This window comes from Austrofundulus limnaeus, unplaced genomic scaffold (genome assembly GCF_001266775.1).
Source record: "Austrofundulus limnaeus strain Quisiro unplaced genomic scaffold, Austrofundulus_limnaeus-1.0 Scaffold10, whole genome shotgun sequence".
Taxonomy (NCBI): domain Eukaryota; kingdom Metazoa; phylum Chordata; class Actinopteri; order Cyprinodontiformes; family Rivulidae; genus Austrofundulus; species Austrofundulus limnaeus.
The window spans coordinates 1,226,831-1,252,821 of NW_013952412.1; the positions used below are offsets into that span (position 1 = coordinate 1,226,831).

At 39.9% G+C, this 25,991-nt stretch overlaps 1 protein-coding gene across 5 annotated transcripts in view; it reads right to left on the minus strand.

Moving 5' to 3' along the window:
• Positions 1 to 25,575, minus strand: part of celsr3 (cadherin, EGF LAG seven-pass G-type receptor 3) — a 112,720-nt gene extending 87,145 nt beyond the window's left edge. For 3 of the 5 annotated variants that reach the window (XM_014001760.1, XM_014001756.1, XM_014001755.1), the window contains exons 1-2: positions 19,603 to 25,574; positions 1,053 to 1,396 (exon numbers count right to left, since the gene is read on the minus strand). In XM_014001760.1, the coding sequence (XP_013857214.1) occupies positions 1,053 to 1,396; positions 19,603 to 25,066 (5,808 nt within the window). In that variant the 5' untranslated portion in view covers positions 25,067 to 25,574. Of the gene's footprint in view, positions 1 to 1,052; positions 1,397 to 19,602 lie in introns of all 5 variants that reach the window. The other 2 variants (XM_014001759.1, XM_014001754.1) reach the window with 1 other exon arrangement.
• Positions 25,576 to 25,991: the final 416 nt, after the last annotated feature.

Consider the following 25,991-nt stretch of genomic DNA (forward strand, 5'->3'; position numbering starts at 1 on the left):
CTTGTTAACTAAATATTTAATTTGTAAGTTAAATATTTAGTTTATAAACTATGACATTTATAGATGTATGAATCATATGGTGAAAAACTGACTTTGAAAAATAAATCTGTTCTTCTTTTCTTATAAAAAGTTAAATAAAACAAAAATATTGGTGGTAATTTTTGACTGTAACTTTACAAACGGCACTCCATACAATGGAGAGAAGTTGTCAGGAACGTGTTGCTACTATTGGGAAAGTTGTAATTATTCTGTCATATCAATGATTATTGGCGATGTTACGCTGTCTGGAGATGTAGAAAAGAAATGCAACTCTCTCCACATTACGGGAATATCCGGGAAGATACCAACAGCGGGAGGAATGGCCAGCTGCAGCGGCCGCTACAATTACTGGACAGTGGGAACAGATGATTGAGGTAAATGTTCGCTTCAGCAAATGCGTTTCCATCTCCTCTTTTTACGCATCAACTCTTTTTTTTTGGAAAACACAAAAACCACCTCAAGTGTTAAAACCTTTTTTGCAAATTTTGCCATTTACGTCCACCTTTTCTAATTCGTTACTTCAAAATGCACATAAAAACTGGATGATGGAAACATGGCTACTGAATGCAGAGCAGAAGAAAACTTTACAGTGTTCATCGTGTCTAAAACATCAGCCCGTCTGTTAGCAAAATATTTTTTAAACCACTGAAGGGATCTGAATGAAACTCTTACTCTAATCTGCATCAGGACATCAACAACTGAATAACTTTTGGGTTCAGCTCGATTCAAGATGGCTGCTACAGCAAACTAATGTATATAAACAACATGTACTTTTCATGACAGATTTTTGTATCAGTTAAGCTGCATTGTGGCACATTGTACATATATTTTTAACTGTAAGCACAAAGTAAATGTGTGTTTTTATTCAGGAAAATTATAAATTGTAATTAGAATGTGATCTATTCTTGAAACTAGGCCAGTGGTCTTATTGTGGTGGGAGATACTAATGTAAAATAAGACAATAGTGTGATCACAATGTGCATGATTTCTTTTTTTCCTGAAAACAAACAAACCTCCATCTGCGTCAGTGACGTCAGCCTCGGTCTGTTCAAGTACAGCTGCTCCTCCAGGGCCTCGGAGGGGAAGAAGCGTCCACCTGGCAGCGCAGCAGAGAAGCTCACGTTCAGGATGCTTCCCGGCGCGGCGTCCAGGTCCGGCTGGATGTTGAAGATGAACACGTCCTCAACCGGCACCGACAGCACCGCAGACACGCCCTCCAGGAAGTTACTCAGCAGAGGGGACAGGAAGTGCTCCTGGGACATGTTCTGAAGGCGGACGGTGACGCTGCTGCCCAGCATGTCCTCGGTGATGATGAGGACGCGGAGAACACACTGGGCCGAGATGCTGTGGACGCCATCTGAAACGTGAGAAGAGAAAGAAAAACTGAGGAGACGTGCGCTTTTGAGGGAGTGAAGAAGAAAATGAAAACTTTAAAGTGAATCAATGAGAAGATGGGAAATGAGTTAAAAAACATGGAGTCTAACTAAATCAACAGAGAAAAGTGTTCATTTAGGACACGCTTTGCACACATCAGAGACAAAACATGACATTTTTACAATTAATCCTGCTTTTAGATAAATAACAATCACCATAAAACATCTGTCAATAAGGTGAATAAACAGTTACTTTACAACTCTGTGCAGTAGATAAGTACAAATTACTGTAGAAATTTTGGCTATCTGTACTTTACTTGAGTAATTATTTTTCAGCGTACTTTTTACTTCTACTTCGTACATTTTCACACAATTATCTGTACTTTCTACTCACTATATTTTTAAAAAATTTTAGAAGTAGAAAGTAGTACTTCCTATTACATTACGACTTGTTGTTGTTAAAAAAAACTACTACCCTGACAAACTGTGCCTCCTGGATAGAGTGAATTTAATTGCAGTTGGATGAGAAGTATAAATTTAAACCATTCTGATACTGTATTAGTTTGTGCACATTCCAAATCCTATTTTTTAACATTAACATTTTTATATAACAGTCATTTTGGCCTGTAGAAAATTTTTTGAGGGTGTCACCTCCCAGTAAATGTCATTTTGGAAAATTTAGCCACTCATTTTTACTCAATACTTTTACTTTTAATACTTAAGTACATTTTACAGCGGGTAAAATAAGTATTAAACATGTCACCATTTTTCTCAGTAAATATATTACTAGAGGTGCTAATGACATGAAAATTTCACCAGATGTCGGTAACAACCCAAGTGATCCATACATACAAAGAAATCAAACCATAAATGTCCAGAAATGAAGTTATTTGTAATAATGTGGAATGGCACAGGGAAAAAGTATTGAACACATGAAGAAAGGGAGGTGTAAAAAGGCATGGAAAGCCAAGACACCAGCTGAACTCTCTCAGTAATTAGAAAGCAAGCCTGCCCCTTGTCAGTGCAAATTAATATCAACTGGTTCAGTCCCAAATGATGACCAGGTATCACACAAGAACCATCTGATGATGGGTAAAAGTAAAGAGCTCTCTCAAGACCTTCACAACCTTATTGTTGCAAATTATAATGATGGCATCGGTTACAGAAGAATGTCTAAACTTCTGAAGGTTCCAGTGAGCACTGTTGGGGCCATAATTCAGAAGTGGAAAGAACATTATTTCACCATAAACCGACCACGACCAGGTGCTCCTCGCAAGATTTCTGACAGAGGAGTGAAAATAATTATCAGAAGAGTTGTCTAAGAGCCAAGGACCACTTGTGGAGAGCTTCAGAAAGACCTGGAATTAGCAGGTAAGATTGTTTCAAAGAAAACAATAAGTAATGCACTGAACCACCATGGCCTGTATGCACGCTCACCACGCAAGACTCCACTGCTGAAGAAACAGCATGTTGAAGCTCCTTTAAAGTTTGCTGCACAACATTTAAACAAGCCTGTGTAATACTGGGAGAATATAGTCTGGTCAGATGAGACCAACATTGAACTGTTTGGATGCCAGAATACACATCATGTTTGGAGGTCAAATGTCACTGCACATCAGCCCAAAAACACCATACCAACAGTGAAGTTTGGAGGTGGGAACATCATGGTGTGGGGCTGTTTTTCAGCATATGGTACTGGCAAACTTCAAATAATTGAAGGAAGGATGAGTGGAAAATGTCCTGATGCATCTCAGTAATCCAGGTAAAAAATCAAAGGAAAAAAATTGTATAGGTCTTCTGGACGGGTTCTTCTTTAATGAAACGTTTCGTCTCTCTTCCAAGAGACTTCTTCAGTCTGAGAGTTTCAGGCAAAATTCTGCCTGAAACTCTCAGACTCTCAGATTTCTGGACATTTATGGTTTGATTTCTTTGTATGTATGGATCACTTGGGTTGTTACCAACATCTGGTGAAAATTTCATGTCATTAGCACCTCTAGTAATATATTTACTGAGAAAAATGTTGATGTGTTCAATACTTATTTTACCCGCTGTATGTCAGAAATTTACTTTTGATACTTAAGTACAAATTATATTAGATACTTTAAGACTTACTCAAGTAATATTCTTAGATGAGACTTGAACTTTTAAGTAATTTTATGGTAAGATACTCGTACTTTTACCCAAGTATCACTTTGAGGTACTTTATACAACACTGCCACTGCAGCAGGCAAAGTCAAAATGTCGCAAACCGCTGCCTTCTAAAGATTTAACCATAAATACTGTTTTCCAAATGAACTTTCAAAGTGTCAGCTACTTGAATTGGTTTAGTTTGAATTTGTTCAGTATAAATTTATCACAAGTTATTTGTATATTTGACTCCAAAAATCTAAACTAAAAAGGACGACCTTTTAAATGTCACAGATTCGTTTCAGTTTTCCCCTCACAGAAAAAGTTCCCTTCAAATGTAGAATGTCCTTTAGAATAATCTCATGATGAAATGCTTCTGCCCTGAGTGTCATCTCTTCCAGGGTGATGTTACTTCCATCTATAGAGCCCAAAGTGCTGTCTTCTCTCTGAAGATGTATGAAAATTATGGAAATCTCTGAGCTTTGCAGTCAAGCTATTTCCATTCAACTGAACACTTATGGCTTTAGATGTATGTATGTATTAGACAGCAAGTCAGGGATTTTTTTTAACTGGCATTGCTTCACTCCAATAGGTTATCCTGAACATTTAGGTTTAATTCCAAGGAACCCTAAAACTGTGGGAATAAATATGTTTTTTCTGAACCATCTAAAACAGTTTATTTTCCACAACTCTAAAGAAAACGTATCAAAGGATAAAAAAAAGCTGTTACAAAAAATGAATATGAATTTTTTTATGTAAAACATCCAAATTTAGCTTTTTAAATAATTCCTGTAAGGCATATTTTTAAAGCTTCGCCTAAAAGTCACGTAAAAACAGTCATCCTTCTCTTTTAGTTTCACACATACAGTTCTAAAATTATTTCATTTCTGATCAACAGATCGACTTGAAGTAAAGAATTTCTGTATTTTGTAAAACCATTAAGAGTGGTAAGCTAACTGAACAAATACAAAGACGTACCATCAATAGGTTATTTTTTAAAATTACACATAGATGTGATGTTGAAGTCAAACAAAAGACGAGAGAGAGAGAGAGAGAGAGAGAGAGAGAGAGAGAGAGAGAGAAAACATGGGCCTGTAAATAAAAAACATGGCAGGAAGAACAAGGACAGAAAGGAAGAGGACAGCAGTGAATGGAGGGTGAGGGGTGACGGAGACTGACACAGAGAGCATCAGGAGAACAGGGAGTCAGTGGAGGGTGAAGGACAGCAAAAAGGGCTTTATTAAAACTGGAAAAGGAAAAAGGTAAAAAGACACAATGAAGAAGAAAAAGGAAAGAGTCTGACTGAAAAGGACTGCAAAAGAAATCATCAAATCTTTGTCTTTGTAGTTGATTAAAAACATGTTTTTGATGTTGGCTTTGTTTCCTTCTGTAAAGATTAAAACGACAAATCTGAAAATTGGTGTGATCATGGATTTTAAACAGAAATATCAATGCAGGTGAAGAATGACAAATATTTACTGTCGTTTTACTTCTACTTGACAAATTAAAAAGAAATACAAAAACCTAACGAAACACGACTCTACAAGAAAGACATGTTTAGTGCATTTGAAAGAAAAAACACACTAAACAAACAGAGGAGGAAATAAAACAGAGAATCAGATAAAATACAGCAGTTGGGAAATGAGGAGGGTGGGGGGTTGGGTTTGGTGGCAGCTGGTTTGATTACCGGATTATGAAGAGCCTCACTCCCCACTGACCTCTGCCACACACACACACACACACACACACACACACACACACACACACACACACACACACACGTATATTTCTTCTTCCTCTGTTAATTTATTGTAAATGCTATGTGTGTATGTGGGGTGGGGGTTGTGTGTGTGTGATTGATTACCAGTTCTTTTCTAAAAGACCTGAAAGCGTCTGTTTTTATTATATTGTAAGAAGAATGTGTTCAGTAATTGGAAGTGGGAATAAGTTTGCAGAAAACCAAGTCTTCTAAAAATCTTTATTAAAACCCCACTCACTCCAGCCTGTCTCCCAGCCAGGACCTGTGAGCTTGAGGCCTTGGGTCTTATCAGAATCACAACAATAACAACCCTCTCAGCAGCAGCATCTATTGTAGGCCACGATAAAAGAGAAGATCCCTTCTTTTCTAAAGTTTTACATGTACATAAACCCAAACTTACTGGTCACACCCCTGGGTGTGGTACCTTTAACATCAGATATTGGAGCCTTAAGCAAGCTTTGTTATTGTTACAGGGTGGGAGACATTGATAGTACTGACTCTTTCCCTGTTTAAAGTAAATGGCTATAATTGATCACAAAGTAAAATATAATCCCTTAAATACAAAATGTCCTTCAACATATTCTTATATCAGTAAGCATGAAACTCTGCGGAGCCTGAGAGAGGACATGGGGGATTTTTTTTTTGCGTTACCTCGCTTTACCTTTGCATTCCCACACAAAAGTTTAATGTTTTGTATGAACTGAATTAAATCAGACTTTTATTTTGAAATATCCTTTTACGAAAACAGGATGTGTCACCACGAGTTTGGGAAACTGACAGTGATATTTTGTGGCTAACAAAGTTAAAATATCTGCACATTAAAAATCTCAACGCGTGGCCGTGATACATTCAGTTTGGTGCTGAATCAAAGTAGTAGGTTACTGCCTGTATAATAGTGACCATGTAAGTTAATAAATGGGCAGGCACAACAATAATAAACAGCTTTAGTATTGCGAGGAAACACACAAGAAAAAGAAATCCCCGTGCCCCTTCCCCGGCTTTGTAAAACCCACTTGTGAAATGTACTGTGATGTTTCTGGATCTGAATTTAGACTTTTGTAAATTAGAATATTTTTGTTGTGAATTAAATTGGTTATAATCAGACTAAATTTAACATAATGTTATTGCAGCACCACAGTTGGTCAGCTTCATTTCAAAGTTTTATAAAACCCATACAGAGGTTGTGAGTTTCTTTAAGTGAGACTGAAATAAATGTAATCTGCCTTGGCTAGAAGTCATAACTAATACATCAGCCTCTCAACGTGCATAAAAACAATAAAACATTAATAGCCTCCAAACCCCAAAACAGAACAAATGGAAGGTTATTTTGGCATTTTTATGGAAGAACAAAACATTCTGCAGACGACAACTCGGAGACACTCAAGCTTTCACAACTCCTGTGGGCATCTCGCAAGCATCGCCTCCTTTGTGTGTCCGATCTTCAGAGAGGGAGGAGAGTTTTGGGCGCTGCCGTGCAGGTTCTAAGAATAACCACAGTGATATAGATTCATCCACGAGGTTCAGTGGATGTGTGAGCGCGAACGCTCCATGAAAGAGAGGCCGACCTCCAGAAGTAGAAAAAAAAAAGTGCATCGTCTCTAAGAAGCTTTGTGGGAATACAGTCCCGGAGTTTCAAAGCAGGGTTCAGTGCTATCTCTCTGTGCCAGGTAGCCTGACTAATAACACACTCAAAGCTTCCTGAATGTCAGAGCCTCTCCAGCTCCTTGCCAGGAAATCTGAATGGAAATAGTATATTAAGTGGCACACAACAGAAACCCACAGCTGCAGCTGAAAAATGTCCCACAAGTAGAAATTTTAAAAAAAAAATGAAAGTGACATATATGCAGTACGAGTCAGAGAGATGAAAATGAGCCGTGGCATTTTCATCCGAAGGAGGGAAACAAGTCAAATTTGGACGTACCATTTAGGTGACTTATTACTTCAAAAGGAGTCATTATTGTGTCCTAAATCACCTCAAATCCTGGGAAATAAAAATCTATCCAGCTGATTGGTGTTCTGTAGAAGCTGATGAGTCAGGCTGAGCAGAATTAGACAAAAGGTTACAGTATTTCACTTTCATTTTGTGACAATTGTTTAGCATTTAATCATTATGTCTTTATATATGTGAGGTTAAATGGATATCATTTAGATAGATATGAAAAAGAGTTTATTGTAAATCATGTATCCAGAACCTAAGTGAAAAAGGGAAAAGTTAAATACTGTTTTGGTAATGATGAGCAGTTTTCATTAATTTATCAAATCGACAATAGATTATGTATTTAATAGATGGTGTAAAAGCGAAATATGATCTGTACGCTCATTTGCCTTGTTATCGCCACAATGTTTTTACAGATTAACTTTTGGAGTCTGTCCAATTTAAGAAAATCACACCATAAAGTCGCTTAAGCAACCCAAAATTATCAAATTTGTACTTATTGATCCAGACATAATGTTTAAAGTAATTTTACGTCTTAATTTTATAATAATTTATTCATTTTCTCTATATTATTCATAATGGCTCAGCCTGTGCAGGTTAACACCACCACAGTTAAAAGTTCAAATCCCTGCACGCTTCAGCGAGTCACTCGTGACATTAATACTGCCACTGTTAAAGGTCCCGCTTAAACCATTTTCACTCCTAAAAGTTCAATGAGTTGGGATTACAAAGGTAAGAAGCAGAAAGGGGAGATACCATAACCAGCTTGGAAAACAACAAAAAATAAATAAATAAAAAACACTGTGAAATTGGATTTAGAGCGAACAAAAACCTGGGTGCCGTGTTACTCCAGAACCCACCAAAACCCCGTCTCTGTGCCCTCAGCCCCATCACTCCACAGACTGTGCTTTCACCATCACATGGTTTTAAATCCCATTTCACACTGTGTTGTCACATCACTTTGTTTGGTCCTTTCCTGCCTCCCTCTCTCCATGTTCACTGTCCTCGAAAGTTCTGACAAAAGACATGAGCGAGGGGATTTTTGTGAACTCCGTGTAATAAATACTGCGCGAAGCTCCCAGCTGCCTCTGGGTCTGTAGAATAAAGTAAATACTGCTGAACAAATGCAGTCATTTCTGAACACAGCTGTTAATGGAGCACAGAAATGTACTGCTTAAAGCGTATTTACCCGAGAAGAATGATTTCCTTCATGAAGAAAGTCAACAGTCAAAGTGGCTTTTCAATAAACACTTAGGAAACACCTAAAGATTGATGAATATAGAGGCAGGCTATTTATTAAAGCTGGTAAAACAGCACAAACATCAATAATTGCACGTATGCATCATTACAAAATGTAAACACGCAGGCGCTTGCTTTCTGTTCTCTAATTATTTGAGAAATATTTCCTCTTGAGGTACGGACTTTTATCACTTCCATTGCTAAAAAATATACAAAGAAAAGGCTAAATGCCCCACAGTTTATAATAAATGATAGTTTTACAGCTGTGTAACAAGAGCTAACCATTCAAACAGCCTGATTTTACTTCAACAGGTGAACAAAACCATTGCACACATTTCCCTGATGTAATATTTGTTTTTATAACCATCATGTTGATGTTAAGAAGCTAAAGTGGTGATTTATTTGTTAAAAATTGCTCTGATTATCCCAGCTGGCTGATAATGTTTCCTCATTTTCTTTCTTTACATTTTCTTTGACCCAGCGGGGGCCGTGAAGCCCGTGACATGTGGCTTCTCTCCACCACTATAAGGTGGCAGCCCAGGGAGAGGCTTCTTTACAATATGTTTAACTTTTTTTCTCATCTAGAAGCTAATAATATGCTAAGCAATAGCCAACATGGTTTCCGCACGTCAAGGTCAACCATGTCTGTATTAATTTTATTCACTGAACAAACACGTGCTGCTTTGAACAAAGGTCAAGTAACTGGTGCTGTATATATTGATTTTCGTAAAGCGTATGACACAGTTGATCATTATACTCTCTTACAAAAGTTGATTTCTTTTCAACTTTCATCATCTGCAATACAAATGTTTTCCTCTTATTTGACTGATAGGTATCAGGTTGTAAAACATGGAAGCTCTGTGTCCGGGTCTCTGCCCTGTTCCATGGGAGTTCTGCAGGGTAGCATACTGGGTCCATTGCTTTTCCTATTATACATAAATGACCTTCCAAAAATATTGAAGAATTCAAATATTTTAATGTATGCTGATGATACTGTTCTTTTTTTGTCTGATTTCAATATTGAATCTATTAATAGTCAGTTACAAGCAGATCTTCAGACATTTCATGGTTGGCTTCAAGGTAATCATTTGTCAGTTAATGTTAAAAAAACTGTGTGCATGTATTTTTCCTCACCCAGGAGACATTTCAATATAACAAATCAACTCACTTTTTTAAACAAACCCCTTGATATCGTCACTACCTACAAATATCTTGGAATTACTTTGGATTCTCATTTGACTTATCGTGATCATGTACAAGTCTTAACCACTAAGTTGAAACAGAAATTATACGTTTATTCAAAAATTAGATCCAATCTGACATCTTCTGTTTCAAATATCTATCTTCATGCCATTATACTCTCACCCATGTCGTACTGTTTACCTGTTTTGTCTCTTGCAACAAATGAAATCTTAGAAKCCATAGTTAGGCTCTACAACAGGGCCTACAAAATTCATAAAAAACTTCCTGGTTGGACTCATCACTGTACAGTTCTTTCATTGTCTGATGCCTTGAATTTTCAGAATTAWGTTTTGTATAGTGGTATTAATTTATATTTTCAGATCTTCCAAGGTGCCAATTATGGAACTCTCTGTGCATTGTTGCCCAAATCAAATTCTGGAAGTGGTCTTTTAACTTGATCTGTTACAAAAGGACAACTGATATTACCAACTTTTAAAAACTGTTACGGCCAGAGGTCTTTCTTCTATGTTTATACTAAAGCATGGAATGACATTCCTCAAAACATAAAGTCCATTTCAAAACTACAGCCCTTTAAGAAGAATCTTGTCTGCCATCTGCTGAACACTTTTTGTTGTGCTCATATTTAGATGTCCTATTTTGCAAAGGCTGCCTTTTGAAATTTGGTATGCTTGTTTGTCTTTGTGTCTATGGTGTATAATGATGTGATTGTGATGCTGTAATTCTGAGTGTTTTATGTGCTGCATAACAGGAACCTGCTGTAAAACATCAATTATGCTGAGTCAGGCTTGATTTTTAATAATCTTTTCCTGTTAAATAAATAAATCAAATCAAATCAAATCATTAAACTGACAAATTACTTTGTCTGTTTTTTAGAACCGGCAACTGATGGTTCAGATTTGTTTTCCACTCATCATTTGATGTGGCTATGGGCTTTTGTCTATTCCAAGGGTTTTTGTGCTTATCTATTACTTTATTATTTAAAATTTATGTGTTTCAAAAAACGTCTTAACATCTGATATGTTTACTGTGTTCCATTGTTAATAAAATATGGGATTATGAAATATTCACATTATTGCATTCTGTTTTCATTTTTATTTTACATGTTTCCACGTTGTCGAACTTGTGGTTGGTAGTGACAGATTCCAATGCATTCAGAGGTTTTTTTATTTTATTTTTGTCTCTTTATCAAAACAATACTTCTTTTTTAATTTTCCAAATTTGTTCAACCATTTGTTTGCCAAACTGCTAATGAGAAACAAATTGCAAATGATAAATGCCATCCAACTAATTCAAAATAAATAAATAAATCAATATAACCCAGAGCACAAATGATCTGCATGAGGAGTGCGTCTTCAGCCAAGAATTGCAACATTTTCACTTGAACCTTTTCCAGAACTGCACAGAACATGCAGGTTTAAAACAATTAGAGCAAACACAGTTTTACATGCTCACAGCCAGTTGTATGGAAATAAGCTGAGTTTAATTCACCGTAATCAAATGCTGGTTTAATCAGACTCTTGCCTCAGAACCTGTAGTTTCTGGACAAACAGATGCTTGATCAAACACGATTTTTGGTGCTTTATTTGTTACAACTTGAAGGAAATATTCTGCCACTCAAATCACAATAAGAGAAAGCCTGATCAAGTGGACTTTAATCATACGTGGCAGCTTCCAAAACATATCTTTAGAATTAACTACAGCATTGGGTGCACATGTTAAAAGTTAGAAAGTAGACACCTTATTGGTACGTGTCTGCTGGAAACACAAAGTGTGTCCTTTTCATGTCAGCTGCACACCATGTGATGGTGTTCAACAGACATGACCCCAAACACAGTATCTTCTCCTGCAGTGGGTTAAAAGCTACAGCATGAAAATTAGATTAGTGTTTCTATACTCTAATCCTTTGTAGTGTGTCATCGTCGGGGTTCGGGTTAGAAAGGGTTACTCAGAAGAGACATGTCTGCTGGCGTAACATGACTAACTGCTAATTTAAGCATAAAGATATGCAGATTTGAAAAAAAAATACAGGACAAATTCAGGTCAGTGTAAAAAATCTGCCTGTGTCACAGGTTTTGTCTTAACAATGGTGTCACAGTTACACAACACTAATTAGCCAGCAGAGAATTAAACTCACCAGCTGGTTCTCTGAGCATCTGAAGGGAGATCAAAAAAATATCTCAGTCTAAACTAAAATTTAGCTTCAACTGGTTACCTGCGGACAGGTGAGTCAGGACATTCAATTAATAAGATGAATATAAGACTTTAATTCTGACCAACGCTTAGTGTCCTGCAATATTTCTGAGTATCAAATTCACTAAATATTACATTTTAAAACCGTTTCTTGAGGTAAAACTGACCCTGTGGGGCATTATAGGGGTTTAAGAGTCAGCTGTGTTTTTATCACAACACGACATTCAAAATGGCTCCTGACATTTACTGCAGTGCTTAGTTCTCCTGTTCTTGGATGCCATTTGTGACTAAATCATCTTGTTTGCTGAAAACCGTAAAACTGAAAAGGTAGACAGGTGGACTGAAAGTGAATTATGATTGTGAACAATGACATCAAGTATAAAAATATGAAATATATTGAGCATGGATTTATTTACTGTCTTTCTAGTTTTATCATCCACTTTATCCAGCAGATCTTTTCATTGTATTTAGAATGCTCTTTGTCTAACATGCACACACTGAGACGTCAGTGGCAGTTGGAGGGTTCAGTTTCTCGCCCAAGGCATTCTCTGACTGTGGACCGGAGAAGCTGGAGATCAAAGTGTTAACATATTGATCAACTCGCTGTAACTCCGAAGCTGCCTCTTAGTACTCTAATCTTTCCCCATTTGCCTTTGTGACTGCAACAATGGGTGAAAACACATTATTTTCTCAGATTAATATAATCCAGAATGTATTGAGTATTCACAGGGGAGCTGACCTCCCTCAGCTGACCCACATTTACCCAAGAACCATCAGAGCACTCACCCAGAAGACAGTCGTTAACGTCGGTGCTCTGACCAAGTCAAGTGAACTCACTGTGCACTGATCTGTGGTCAGACCTGATGTTGGCATTAATATATTACATGCTTTTTCATCTCGCACCATCTGAGCACGAGGAAACCTGGTGCACGGCACAGAGAGGATGCTTAACTCGTGTCCGTGTGGAAAATAAGTTGCATAACGAGTTTGTCCAGTAATAGAGGAACAAATATTTAAGCTTTATTGGCTCAAAGTGGCAAATTTAATGCAGACTAGATCGATTATTATTGCACTTTGGCAGATTTGCTTTATAAAAAACGAAGCCCACGAGAGGACATAGGGGGATTTTTTTTCTTTTGTGTTCCCATACAATACATTTGCATTACCTTGCAAAACTTTTTGGGTTACCTCGCAAACATTTGCATTCCCTGGTAATATTGCTTTGTGTTACGCAATGTTTGATCTGAATTAAATCAGGCTTTTATTTTGAAATATCCGGTTACCAATAGAGGATGCGTCGCCAAGAGTTCAGGAAATTGACGGTGACATTTTGTGGTCGCACAGAGTAATCGTGTGTGTCTGTGATACATTTAATCCAAAGCTGAATTAAAGTAGCAGGCTAACTCCCATACTATGGTGAACATGTGAATTTTTTAATAAACAGGTCAGGTGTTACATCATATTTTGTGACCATCATATATTGTGACCAGAGGGGGCGCTGTTGCTTTTTTACAACAGAACTTGCCCGAACATGGCCACAAAGAAGAATATGATACGCCAAGTTGATTTCACTGTTGCTTGGTAAAAAGTAAAAATATTTATTCATAAGCTGATTTTACTAAGTCTTTACATCCTCTAATGTAAAAAAAAATTCTGCTCACTGGCATGTTGACTATTACTATTACTACTATTATTACTACTATATAGCTATCATATTATGTGACCCTGTGCTAATTTAATAACAGTCACTAAGTCAGTGATCAAGTTATTTTTCTGACACTATAGGATTAGTAGAAATAGTTTTGAATATTTTTTTACTATTTCCTTAGCTACAGTAAAGTCACAATATATATATGACAAGCTGTCATATTCTGTGACCATGTATAACAGTCAGCAGTTTTTGTTTTTTTCTTCGTATTGTCTTCAGCCTGGCTTACACTTTTGGCGTATCGTATTCTTCTTTGTGGCCATGTTCGGCCAAATTCTGTTGTAGAAAGACAACAGCTCCGCCTCTGGTCACAATATATGATGGTCACAAAATATGGTGTGACACCTGCCAGCACAACAGTAATAAATGGCTTTTGCGAGGGAACGCAGAAATTATGCGAGGTAATATATTGTGTAGGAATGCAAAAGAAAAAAAAATCCCTCCATGTCCCCTCACAGGCTCTAATAAAACTTATATAAATGAAAAAAAAATGCAGTACATACACATATCTTGATAAAAGTTAACTAGATATTTGTTGTTGTCTTCTAGCTATGACAGCACTCTGCCTGTCTGGATATAAAGTCCATTGTTTTTCCTTAACCACGTCTCCTTTCACACTTCTTCCTAACAATGGCCACAATACCTATTTTAATGTAGATGGTATTAAAAATGTAAGCAAAATGCAACCAGATAAATAACCTGTTTATAAAAGCATGATCACAGTTTTTAAAGATATTTTAGAAGAATGGCATAAACAAAACTGTTTTTAAAGGCCAGACAATGTAACTCTGTGTCTGCATAAGCAAAAATTATTTAAAGTAAACAAGTGAAGCTAGGCAGTATTTTACTTTAATAATTCTTCATGCTTCATGTTTAAGTGTCTGCAGACAAAATCAGACTAAATTAGTCTTTTCAACATATTGGCTTCATACTGACTTTGTCTCAACCTTCATTCACACTGAAAAGTCTGCTAAGGGATGAGATTCTTTAAAGAAAAAAACAGCTTCACTTTACATTCAAATCAAACAACTGGGACTTTGCCAGTTTAACCAAAAAAACTCTGCTGTTGGCTCTTAGAGCTGTTGGGGTTTACATTGCTAAAGGGCACCTTGAGCGGTTGTTATTTAGGGCGCCAACCAGTCTCATTATAGCCTCGAACATTTGACCCTAAAGCCAGCTTCAAGCCTTTGTGCCCCTCGACTGCCAGCAACACAAGAACTGATGCCATGCTTAATCTCCATGAATGATAAATAAAAGAAGTCCCATCTGAATCAATATTCTAATGAAAACTGTTCAAAAAGAAGAAGAGAGAGGAAAATAAAAGTAAAAGAGTGGACAAAAAGTGGAAAACAAAAAAAGAGGAATCGAGGGAAGAAAGTGTGAAAAGCAGCACTTGAGAAAGCGAGAAGAGCAACAAGAGGAGAGGAGTCCCAGCACTCGCTGGCATCCACAGATATTATTCATCGAGAAGATATGAATACAGCCTCAAGTGCAAGGCTTTAAGCCACCTGAGAATACACACACTCACACAACAGAAAACACACAGAGCAGTGATATGCAAACACAAATAATGCACAAATGCGTACAAAGGAAAATGTTTCTGCCACAGGAAAACACTGTTTCAAACACATGCAAATAAATAGGGCAAGCCCGCAAACCCTACATGGTACACAACCCTTCAGTGCAGCACACACACACAAACACAAACATGCAGAGAAAGTACACTAAACAGAGAAAAAGCAAGAAAAAAAAGGCAAAAATGAGGAGCAGGGTTGGATATAATGTCAAACTGAAAAAAACAACCTCTGAGAATGACTGTATGTGACGATTACAGCCTGAAAGTATTTAGAAACATAGGCGTGCAGTCCTATGCAAAGGTTTTTGCACCCTAAAGGGTTTCAGTCCATTTCTAGAGGTCTCAGATGTTAATTAGCTTCTTGGAAAAGCAACTTTAAGTAATGGACATTTTAAAGCTTTATAAATACACTGATCTCACAAACTTATTGGCATTAACAGCATTCGTGAGCTTCTTGTATCAACTGCCTCATACTCTGAAAATCAATGTGAGTTATGCGCACAAAGCAATAACAGGCCATGAGTGCAAAGCCAGTGTTTAAAAGAAGCTATTAGTGTTTTTAAAAAATTACAAATATGGTCTTGAAGGCTGGCAAATTTTTCAGGGAGAACTGTTTGTATGCTTGTTAGAAAAGCAAATCAAAACACTGAAAAAGAGCTTCGGATGGATTTAGGAGACTGTGAAGTTGTAATCTCTGGTCAACACCAGTAATATGACCCTCATCACACATTCAAACAAGCAGGCGTATTTGTAATCCTATTAACTTTGAACGTAACTGAGTAGGTCTTTTTAAGTGTGGAACTCCACATTTGTAGAATGAACAGCTGCAAAACGTTATACTTTTGGAAAACATGAAAACTGTGTGTGACAATGAAATAGATTTGTTGATAGCAAATACATCATATTTCGAAAATAAATTAATTGGGAGCTGTACGTTTAACTGAAGTGATCCTTATCAAGTGTGAACTTGCACAGCGGTGCTCATGGGAAGCTTATGAAATTCTCTCCTTCCTCTTCACTTTAAGTTTCAGCATCAGAAGTTTGCAAATCTGCATCATTTTCAGAAATAAATTTCTCCGACTGTTGAGCACAGAGGTGGACTCATCACACCTTGGGTCTGCTTTGTTAGCTTGCTGAGAGCCTCTCTCGTTTGTGCAGTATTTTCTCTACGCTCTCGCTCCAACAAACAAAAATGTTTTACTAACAGAGGAAAAAATGAAATCGTTAAAGTTGCAGCTAATTTGGAAAACACACAAGGAGCTGATTGTGAAAGAGAAAGGTTTCAGTGAGAAAATGAACGCACAACAAAACACAACAAATCAAAAATCAGAGTTGTAAAGTAACTAAGTACAAATACTTTGTTACTATACTTAAGTACAATTTTTGGGTATCTGTACTTCATTTTTCAGCATACTTTTTACTTTCTACTACTACAGTTTTTAAAAAGGTAAGAAGTAGAAAGTCGTTACTCCTATTTTATTCTGAGTTATTATTTAAAAAATACTATCCTGATAAATTGTGTCTCCTGGATAGAGTGAATTTAATTGTGGTTGCATGAGAATTATAAAGATATACCATTCTGACACCATATTACCTTGTACACAACCCATCACAGCTGCACGCCGTTAGAAAATATATTTTTTGGAGAAGTCACCTCCCAATAAATGTCATTTTACAAAATCTAACTGCTCACTTTTACTCAGTACTTTTACTTTTAATACTTAAGCAGATTTTGTGTTAGAAATTTACTTTTGATACTTAAGTACAAAAAATATCATATACTTTAAGACTTTTCTCAAGTAACATTTTTAGAGAAGACTTTAACTTTTACCAAAGTATTTTTATGATAAGATACTTGTACTTTTAATCAAGTATCACTTTTGAGGTACTTTATACAACACTGCCAAAGATATTTAAGTTGAGACTTCTGCTGTGGTTTCACAGTCCAACAAGCCTGAATAAATGCAAAATTCCTTAAACAATGTCTGGAAAACTGTTAATAGTAATAAAAATATTTTAAAAAGTAAATTTGTGCAGAAAATGCAACAGGAGTTTGATCAGAAGTCCAAACTTTGGCACCTCTCTTAAAACAAAGATTCCCAAAGAGAGGATAACTGACATGAAAGTCTAGGTAAACACGTACATTTAAACTTAAAATTCAATTTATCCATTAAATAAGAGACAGAAAAACAAAGTAGAAGACAATGGTGGGAAGAAGAAGAACAGGTAGACACAGACAACACTCAGCAAACAATGAAAGTGACAGATTCCCTCTAAGTTTGACTCCAGCTGACTGTTGTTTCATTATAATCTCATGACTGTCAGATCCTGGAGCAATAGAGCAGGAGGAGGAGATGAGACAGGCTGATGGAGGAGGTGGAATGGTTTTATAGTGAAAGGTGGTGGGGGGGCACAAAGAGAAAATTTGAAACAAATCTACGTCTGGGTCTACAGAGCTGAATGCACACTGGGAGTGACAGACGGAGACAAAGGTTGACACATGAAAACAGGAGTACATGCTGGCTGTGTTTTGCAAACATGAAACCCTCTTCCCACACACACAGTTTGGTTTGATTCCTCATTTAACTGCAGGTTCACTTAATGATTATTATCTATTCAAAAAGACAGTGATAGTGTTTTTGCCTGAGTCCTTAAAAAGGCACACAAAAATGGCTATACCTCAGTCCATTTTACAAACATGGAGCTAAAAGTTGGTGTGACTATACATGACACTTGTACTCAACACAAATTTGGCCACTAACAGATTTTGTGATATCATTATTTCAAATTTAGCCATAACTACCCAGAGTCAGTTCTGTCTGCCTGTTAAAAATATCTCATGAACCACTGAACAAATTGTTTTGAATAATGTGCTATGTATTGTCATCAATGCACGCTTGAATTTGACCCATCACACATGAGATAGTGGAGCAGCTATGTAAACTGCTCAAGGAGCCATAGGGATAAGTTGTCTTGCTCAACAACACCACAATGTGTGCATGGTGGGTAATCAAACCTCTGACTTTCTGGTTCTAAGACAACTGTCCTACTACTGCACCACAGCTACCCCATGATAACTTATGCCAGGTTCACATGGCAAGGTAATTATGATTTTTGGCCCTTCCAACAATCTCAATGATGCCCTGATCATCATGACAGCTCTAAGATAATCTTAGGAGATATTCCTGCCATTTGAGACTTTCATTCATGACGTATTTTCTTTTCTTTTCTTTTTTTTTTTATTCCACCAAAGTCAATTTTCATTGGCCAACATCGCCACATGTAAGTCTTCTTTCACAAATAGCGTAAATAGGATAGCAGGTCACAAACATTCCCAAGCAACCTCACTTCCACTTATTCTCTCTGACAGAATGCGAACACAACAATATCCATTCTTCAAAGCAACAAGGCTGCTCTCATTTCTTTTTCTGGAGCTTTTTTGGTTTCTAAGGCTTTGATCACTGGCAGCAAATAAGTCTGCAAAACATTAGGCAAGCAATATTTTAAAGCCAGGTTTAGAGATGCACACAAAAAGAAGGTGTTTAAAAAATAGTAAATAACATATTACTTTGATCAAAAAGCATGTGCTGTGATGTGTTGAAGATAGCACAACAAACAGCTTAAAACTCGATGAACTTATACTGTTTAGTGTATGATCTCAGTTTTGTTCAAGTCAGTAAAGCCAAAATCGTTTCAGCCCTTAAAAGTGTATATTTTATTGACTTTTGATCATAAAACAATCTTTAAAGGCACGCAAGGGATATTCAGACAGTGAGTGCACTTGACTCAGACTGGTTCAGTTGTTTCTCTACTGAAAAACTTATCTAAAGATAGAACAGATAGTTTTAAATTAGGCTGCACTTCATACAAAACTTTTCAACCGAACAATCTTTGCAGTTTTGTGAAAGTGATCAAAGATACTAATATACAAAAAAGTAATTCCCATATCCAAAGTAAATACATGGATATTGGCTATATCCATTCCTCATACGCATCCTTCACACATTGATAATTAACATAGGTTGCTTGCTTTCAGGAAAAATAGACTTTGAACAAAAGCTTCATTACTTTTTATTAAATTTTAAAAATTTTCCTTAAAATACTAAGGCAACAGATGTCAAGAATCCATAAACAAAACTACATGTTCTTGCATTGTCTTGTATACTCACTCATTCAATCACCATGCACCTTCTATTAAGTTTTACAAAGGTCAGATGACAAAATCCAATTTCTTCATGAGCACAAGCTAAAAGACAGCACAGAGCTCAGCCAGCACTCTCCTGTTTTTCTTCCATTTTTCACATCCTACACACAAACCCTGCAGCATTACAGCCCTTATCTTCACAGCATATTTTACACTGAAAAAAGCTTTAGGGGGATCTAAATGGATAACACGTACACACCAGCTCCCCCACATTTTTGCCAAACATTTTTCCCTTCAGGGTCTCTTACCTGTGACAGTGATCAGCATGGGAGCAACCAGTGGCCTGTTGTTATCCAGTTTTCGACTCAGTTTGATCTCTCCACTGGTGTGATTCAGGAGCAGCAGGTGAAGTTCATTTCCCCGGTCGATGGTGTAGTACAGCCTGTCTGACACATCAGGGTCATGGGCCGGTACCCTCCCTATCACCCCATTGGGGAAACTGTTCGACCGATTGGACACAAAGTTGTTGAAAATGATTTGGAAGTCCTTCAGAGTTGGTCGGTTGTCATTCTGGTCCACCAGACAGATTCTAACAGTGGCCCTGCTGACTAGAGGGGCCGATGTGGCCTGGACTACAATCACATATTCATTACGAGACTCATAGTCCAGATCAATGAGTGAAGTGAGTTCTCCTGAAAATATGTCCATCTGAAAGATCTCTGGGATGTTGCCCTCTACGATTTGGTACATGATCTGAGCATTAGCACCCTCATCTGGATCAGTGGCAGTGATTTGGGCTACAACAGAACCCACAGCACTGTTTTCCTTCACCATAACCTCAAAGTCATCAGCAGGGAAGACGGGTGCATTGTCATTTACATCAAGGACTGTCACCTGAAGGTGAACAGGGGTTCGTTGTGGGGGCACACCACGATCTACAGCATAGGCAGTGAGCTCATAGAATGGCACGCTCTCACGATCCAGGCGACGGAAAGTTCGGACGATGCCAGATGTAGGTTCAATAGTAAAATCTCCATCTCCATCCTCACCGTATTGGAAGGTGTATTGAACGCGGCCATTAGCATGAGCATCACGATCGGTGGCTGAGATCTGGAGGACACTGGTGAATGGGGGAGCATCTTCACTTACCGTCCCCTGATATCTGGGACTGAGGAACTGAGGTGCATTGTCATTCACATCATTCACATTTACTTCTACATATGTTGTGTCTGATTTCTGTGGTATACCATTGTCTTTAGCTGTTATAGCCAAAGTGTAGGTCATCTGGTCCTCATAGTCAAGCTCTGCCTGAAGTGTTATTGCCCCTGTGGCTGCATCGATGCGAAACTGAGGGATGTTGTCTTCAAGAAAATATGTGATTCGAGCATTTTCACCAACATCATCATCCGTGGCACTGATCACAACTACAGTACTTCCAGATGGTTTGTCTTCATTTACACTGACAGAGTAATGAGCACTCTGGAATACAGGTCGGTGTGTGTTGGCATCAGTGATGTTGATGTGTACCTGACAGGTGTCGTGGAGAGTGCGGTCAGAGGCAGTGACAGTGAGAACATAACGGCGTTCCTGTTTGTAGTCCAGTGGGAGGGCTAAGGAGAGAAGCCCTGCTCCTCCTGCTGTGCTGATAGCAAAGCGGTTTCTGGTGTTTCCTCCCGTTATCTGATAGGTCACAGCACTGTTGACATCTCTATCCACAGCTGTGACAGTCACTACACTGGTACCAACCGCTGCATCCTCATTCAGCCGAGCGTAGTACTCTTTTTGGAGGAACTCGGGCCGATTGTCATTAACATCCATGACCGTAATGGTGACACTTGCTGTGGCAGAAAGAGGTGGCATGCCATAATCCCTGGCCTCAACCCCAAAGAAATAATGCTCCACAGATTCCCTGTCAAGAATGGAGCTGACAGTGACCCAGCCTGTTGCAGAGTTGATAACAAACGGTGTGTCAGAGCCAGTGCCAGTTAATCTGTACTCAAGGCGAGCATTATCACCTGAGTCTGTATCAATGGCCTGTATGTGGAGGATGGAGCTGCCAACTGGGGCACTCTCAAGCACAGATGCCTGGAATGGTGTGGAGACGAATATAGGTGGGTTATCGTTAACATCTGTAATTTGAACACTAACAATTCCGGTGTTGTTGGAGAGAGGTGGTCGTCCATTATCCTGTGCACGAACACGCAGTGTATACTCCCGTTCTGACTCAAAATCGAGAGGTGCCACCACCTGTATTTCACCTGTGACACTGTCAATGGAAAACTGTCCACGGCTGTTTCCGCTAATTATGTTATAGTGAACAGCAGCATTACTGTCCTTGTCTCGGTCTGTGGCACTCACACGGAGGATCTCAGAGTGAGGCCGAACATCCTCCTTCACAGCCACCACATAGCGCTTCTCACTAAACTGTGGCACATTATCATTCTCATCCAGCACAGTGATGAAAACTTTGACAGTCGCAGATCGTGGGCCTGGATCTTTCCCCTGGTCACTGGCCTCCACCTGGAGTGTGTAGTGCTCATTTGTTTCACGATCTACAGATCCACGAGTTGTAATCAGACCGGAGCGTGGATCAATTTCAAAGGCAGCTCGTGCTATTGCAGCTGAATCGCCAACAAACCGGTAACGTATATTGGCATTAGATGGTGAGTCTGAATCTGTTGCTCTCAGCTGAAGAATGGGATAGCCTTCCTCGACGTTCTCCCTAATCGTCTCTCTGTACTCTGCTTGCTCAAATATAGGAGAATGATCATTCCTGTCTGAAACAGTAATGGCTACCATGGTGGTGCCGGAGAGGCGTGGGGAGCCATGATCAGTCGCTGTGACCCGGAAGTAATGCAGATCCATGTGCTCCCTGTCAAGAACTTGAGTGGTGGTGATGAGGCCTGAGTCTGGGTGGATGTGGAAATAGTCAGATGATCGACTGTTCATCAGTGGAGCTATTGTGTAGCTCACCCTGCCTGCATCTCCTGCATCTGGGTCTGAGGCTGACATTATAATGACAGAGGTGCCGGGCGGCTGGTTCTCAGCCACCTGAACTTGGTAGTTATACAGTGAGAAATGAGGGTGCCTGTTGGCTGCACGTCGAGGTCGAGACCACGGCATCACAATCCTTCTGTCTTTTTCTCCAGGTGAGGTACCATCATCTGCTACTACTATCAACCGTTCCAGGCTCCTCTCTTCCTTTGAAGTGTGCCCTTCCTCGTCCTCAACCTCAGTCTTAATCTCCTCACTTCCCTTGTGGCTTTCATCTGCTTTGCTATCTCTTTTCCCCCTTGTGTGATGTAACTGTGTGATGGCTGAAGTGCTACTGCCCCTACCCTGATCTATCCCCCCCTCATCCTTACTCTCCTCTCCATGGCTTCCCTTTGTAACTCCTTTCTCCCGCACCTCCTCCTCTTTCTCCTCTGCACGTGGTTCCCTGCCTCTCATCAGCCATGCCTCTCCCTCGCCCTCCCCCACCTGTAATTTTTCTCCCCGAACAGCAGCAGCAGCATCAGCAGTGGACCCCTCCGAGCCCTCTCCCTCCCTTTCAGCGCTCCTCTCCCTTTCTTCTCTTGTTCCCATCTGCCGCCTATCTGACTGTCTGACACCTTCAGGCTCTAATGGCACTTGATTACCAGATTTTAATTGCATATGTGCACCTTGTTCAGTGGCAGAACAGTCATTGGGAATGCTTTCAGCACACCTCGCATAGACAGCACTTTCCCCCAGATATGGTTTTTGTGTCTCACTATGCCATGCTGACTTTTCTATCTGAGATTCAAGACTATACCCATTATTTTCTCTGATCCCCTCCTTCTGATTGTTGTTATTGCTGTTTATGTTAAATTTGCTGAACAGGAACACGCTCTGAGCTGTAGATTGAGCTGAAATGACCTCCTCAGTAGAGGAGGAGGGTTGTAACACATTCTGTTGCCACGTGGTCTGGTTAATTTGTGAGAAAAATGAGGGACGCTGTTCTCTCTCTATGTGTGTTTTTACTTTTACTGCAGAGCGAGTTGTGACAGGGCGGGAGGATGAGAAGGGAAACTTAGGCAAGAAAAAGTCTGAGTCACTAGCTGCTTCTGAAGCTTTTAGTTTTTCAGGGTTTATGTGTGATTTGAGTAGTTTTATGCTTTCATAATTATCTGTTTCTGTCTGAGTGAGGGGGTTATATTCAGAATATTTAAATTTGATGTCAGTAATGGCTTTTTTGCTGGACTCAAACTGTCGGTTGGATGTTTCTGCCATAATACTGAATTGGTTGAGGAGATTCATCTCAGTTCCTCCTCCCTGGGGGCCCATAAACCCAGCTAAATGTCCTTCCCCCCTTAGATTATTTTTGCCCAAACAAATGAAGCAACCACTAGTAACCTGTCTGTTCTGCCCTCTGATTGCTGTTTTTTCTTCCTGTAGCTTATTTTCAGTACAGCGTAAGAGCGTCACTTTCGGAAAAACCAAACCATTATCCTGAGATAATTTACTGTGTTTGTTGCTGTGGTAAACCCCTCCTCCCCTTTCTTTTCCCTTGTTTCCATCATCCCTCTCTTCAACCATAATTCTGGTATAATCAGATCTGGCATTTGCCCTGGCACCTTGGTAAATCTCAGCCTTCCCCTCTCTGCTCTTAATGCCCACAGTCCTACTGCTGCTGAATTCAACCAACTTCCTGTTGCTGCTGATAACATTGTGCCTGCCCGAATGAGAACAATTACCAGCCCTCCTTTCACCATCCCATACCTGCTTCTTGCTGTTGCTGATCCTGTAAACTGGTTGTGGCTTGATTTTACAAGTGCATCCGGTCTGAGAGTAAATGAAAGTCGGAAAACGACAAACACAGTCCAGTTTTGCAGCTTGAATCCAGTCAAACATGTTAGTAAAGAATGGATAACACTTGTGGTTTGAAGCGTCAGCATGAGGTAAACTGTATCCAAGAATAGGATGGTTGCACCAAGAGGGAGGGGCTGGAAAGGAGCCAGGTGAAGGCGTGTTGGCCAGGAAGAGGAGTTGATTTCTGAGGATTAAACAGTGGATTTGCCAGCATGTTTGGGAGCACCATGTAGCTAAGAGCTTCTCCACCTTACAACCCCCCTTGCACACCTTTCCTCTCTTCCTGGTACCACTTCCGGGTGCCCTGCACTGTCCAGAGGCGTGCACAAAGGCTCTGTCAGCACCACATTTAGTGAGGTGTGGCCTCGACTCCAGCCACCACGTTTTAGTCCTTTGTATTGCCCGCTTTTTGCTGTTTTGAACCGGCAAAGAGGTGAAAACAGATGAAACGACGCCCTTTCTCTCCAGCCTTCTTCTCTCCACACCCCCTCCTACGCCATCGGAGCTCCCGAGACTAGGGTGGGGAAGAGGAGAAGGTGCTGGAGCAGGAGAGAGGTCTGGTCTCTCCCAAAACATCCGGACTCCTTTCAGTCTCTTTTTTTGTTTCCCCCTTGTCCCGCCTTGACGGTATCCTCTCAGGATCCCTCCTGCGTGTTGCACTCCAGCGCATCCCTCAGTCTGTATCCGCGCTACAGTCCACCTGCTAGGGCGTAGATCCCAGCTGCTCCTCGGTAATCCCCCTGCTTCCTCCGAGCGATGATGCTGTTGCTGCTGATTCACTTTACCGGTGTCTCGATGGTGGAGGCCCGGCGTGCGTCTGCTGGAAGCCCCTCCTGTGCTCACCGTCCCCGGGGTGAGGGCTAACAAAGAACCGAGGAGTAGCAGGTGGAGTGCCAGAGACGAGAGCAGGAACGGGGTGAAGCCCGTTATACGTGCAGCCATTTAGTCTCTTCCTTTCTCTGTCTCTCCTCCTTTCTCCCTCTTCCACCGCAGACTAATCTCTACCTTTCTCCCTCAAGAGTGCGCCTTCCCTCTCTCTCTCTCCCTCGTTCCGGCTAAGTGGCCAGTTCCAGGACCGCCAGCACCGCCCGACACCTTCCCCCAGGCTCCCCCCGTCTCTCTGTCGGCCTGGAGAGTTGGCATCTACCCGCTGTGGTCCGTGGAGCCGGAGGTCTGCGCGTTAGGAGCGGCGCATCCTAACAGCATCTCTCCTCCCGTTCATTCACATCCAACATGGCTCACACACACTCACACAGGCTGGCTGGCTGGCTCACACACACCATCCCTCAGAGTGCATGTGTGTGTGAAAGAGAGAGAGAGAGAGAGAGTCAGAAATGTGTGTGCGTGCTCCTGTAGCAGCGCTGGCCGGCGGTATTCATACATCCACGTATTTACGCACGCACGCACACAATCACACTCTCCTCGTGTCTCCTCTTTCCACCCCTCCCTGCTTCCGTCTCCGCCGTCTCTCTCTTTCCTTTGCTCTCATAATGGTTGGCTCCGGTGTACAGGGCTGTTACGCAGCACCTGCGGCGAATCCAGAGCCATGACTGGAGGAGGAGGAGGAGGGCCAAGCATCTCCATCACACTGTCATCATCACCCTTTATGAGGTGTTGTCATCGTGTGACAAACATCAGGTTTGTCACTTTAAACCAAAGTTAGAAAAGTGAGATTTTAAGATAAAGGAAATAAAAGGGTTTGGGATAAAACATTGCTTTACAAAAATCTTATAAATTTGGTTGCTTTATTCTAAACCGTTCTTCATGTTCCAGTCCAGTGGAACACGTTAGGTTTTCTCGTGTAAAAGTGACGTAATCTCCCGTATAAAAAGGTTGAGTAACTCCCTCTTCTCGGGGAGGAGAGAGG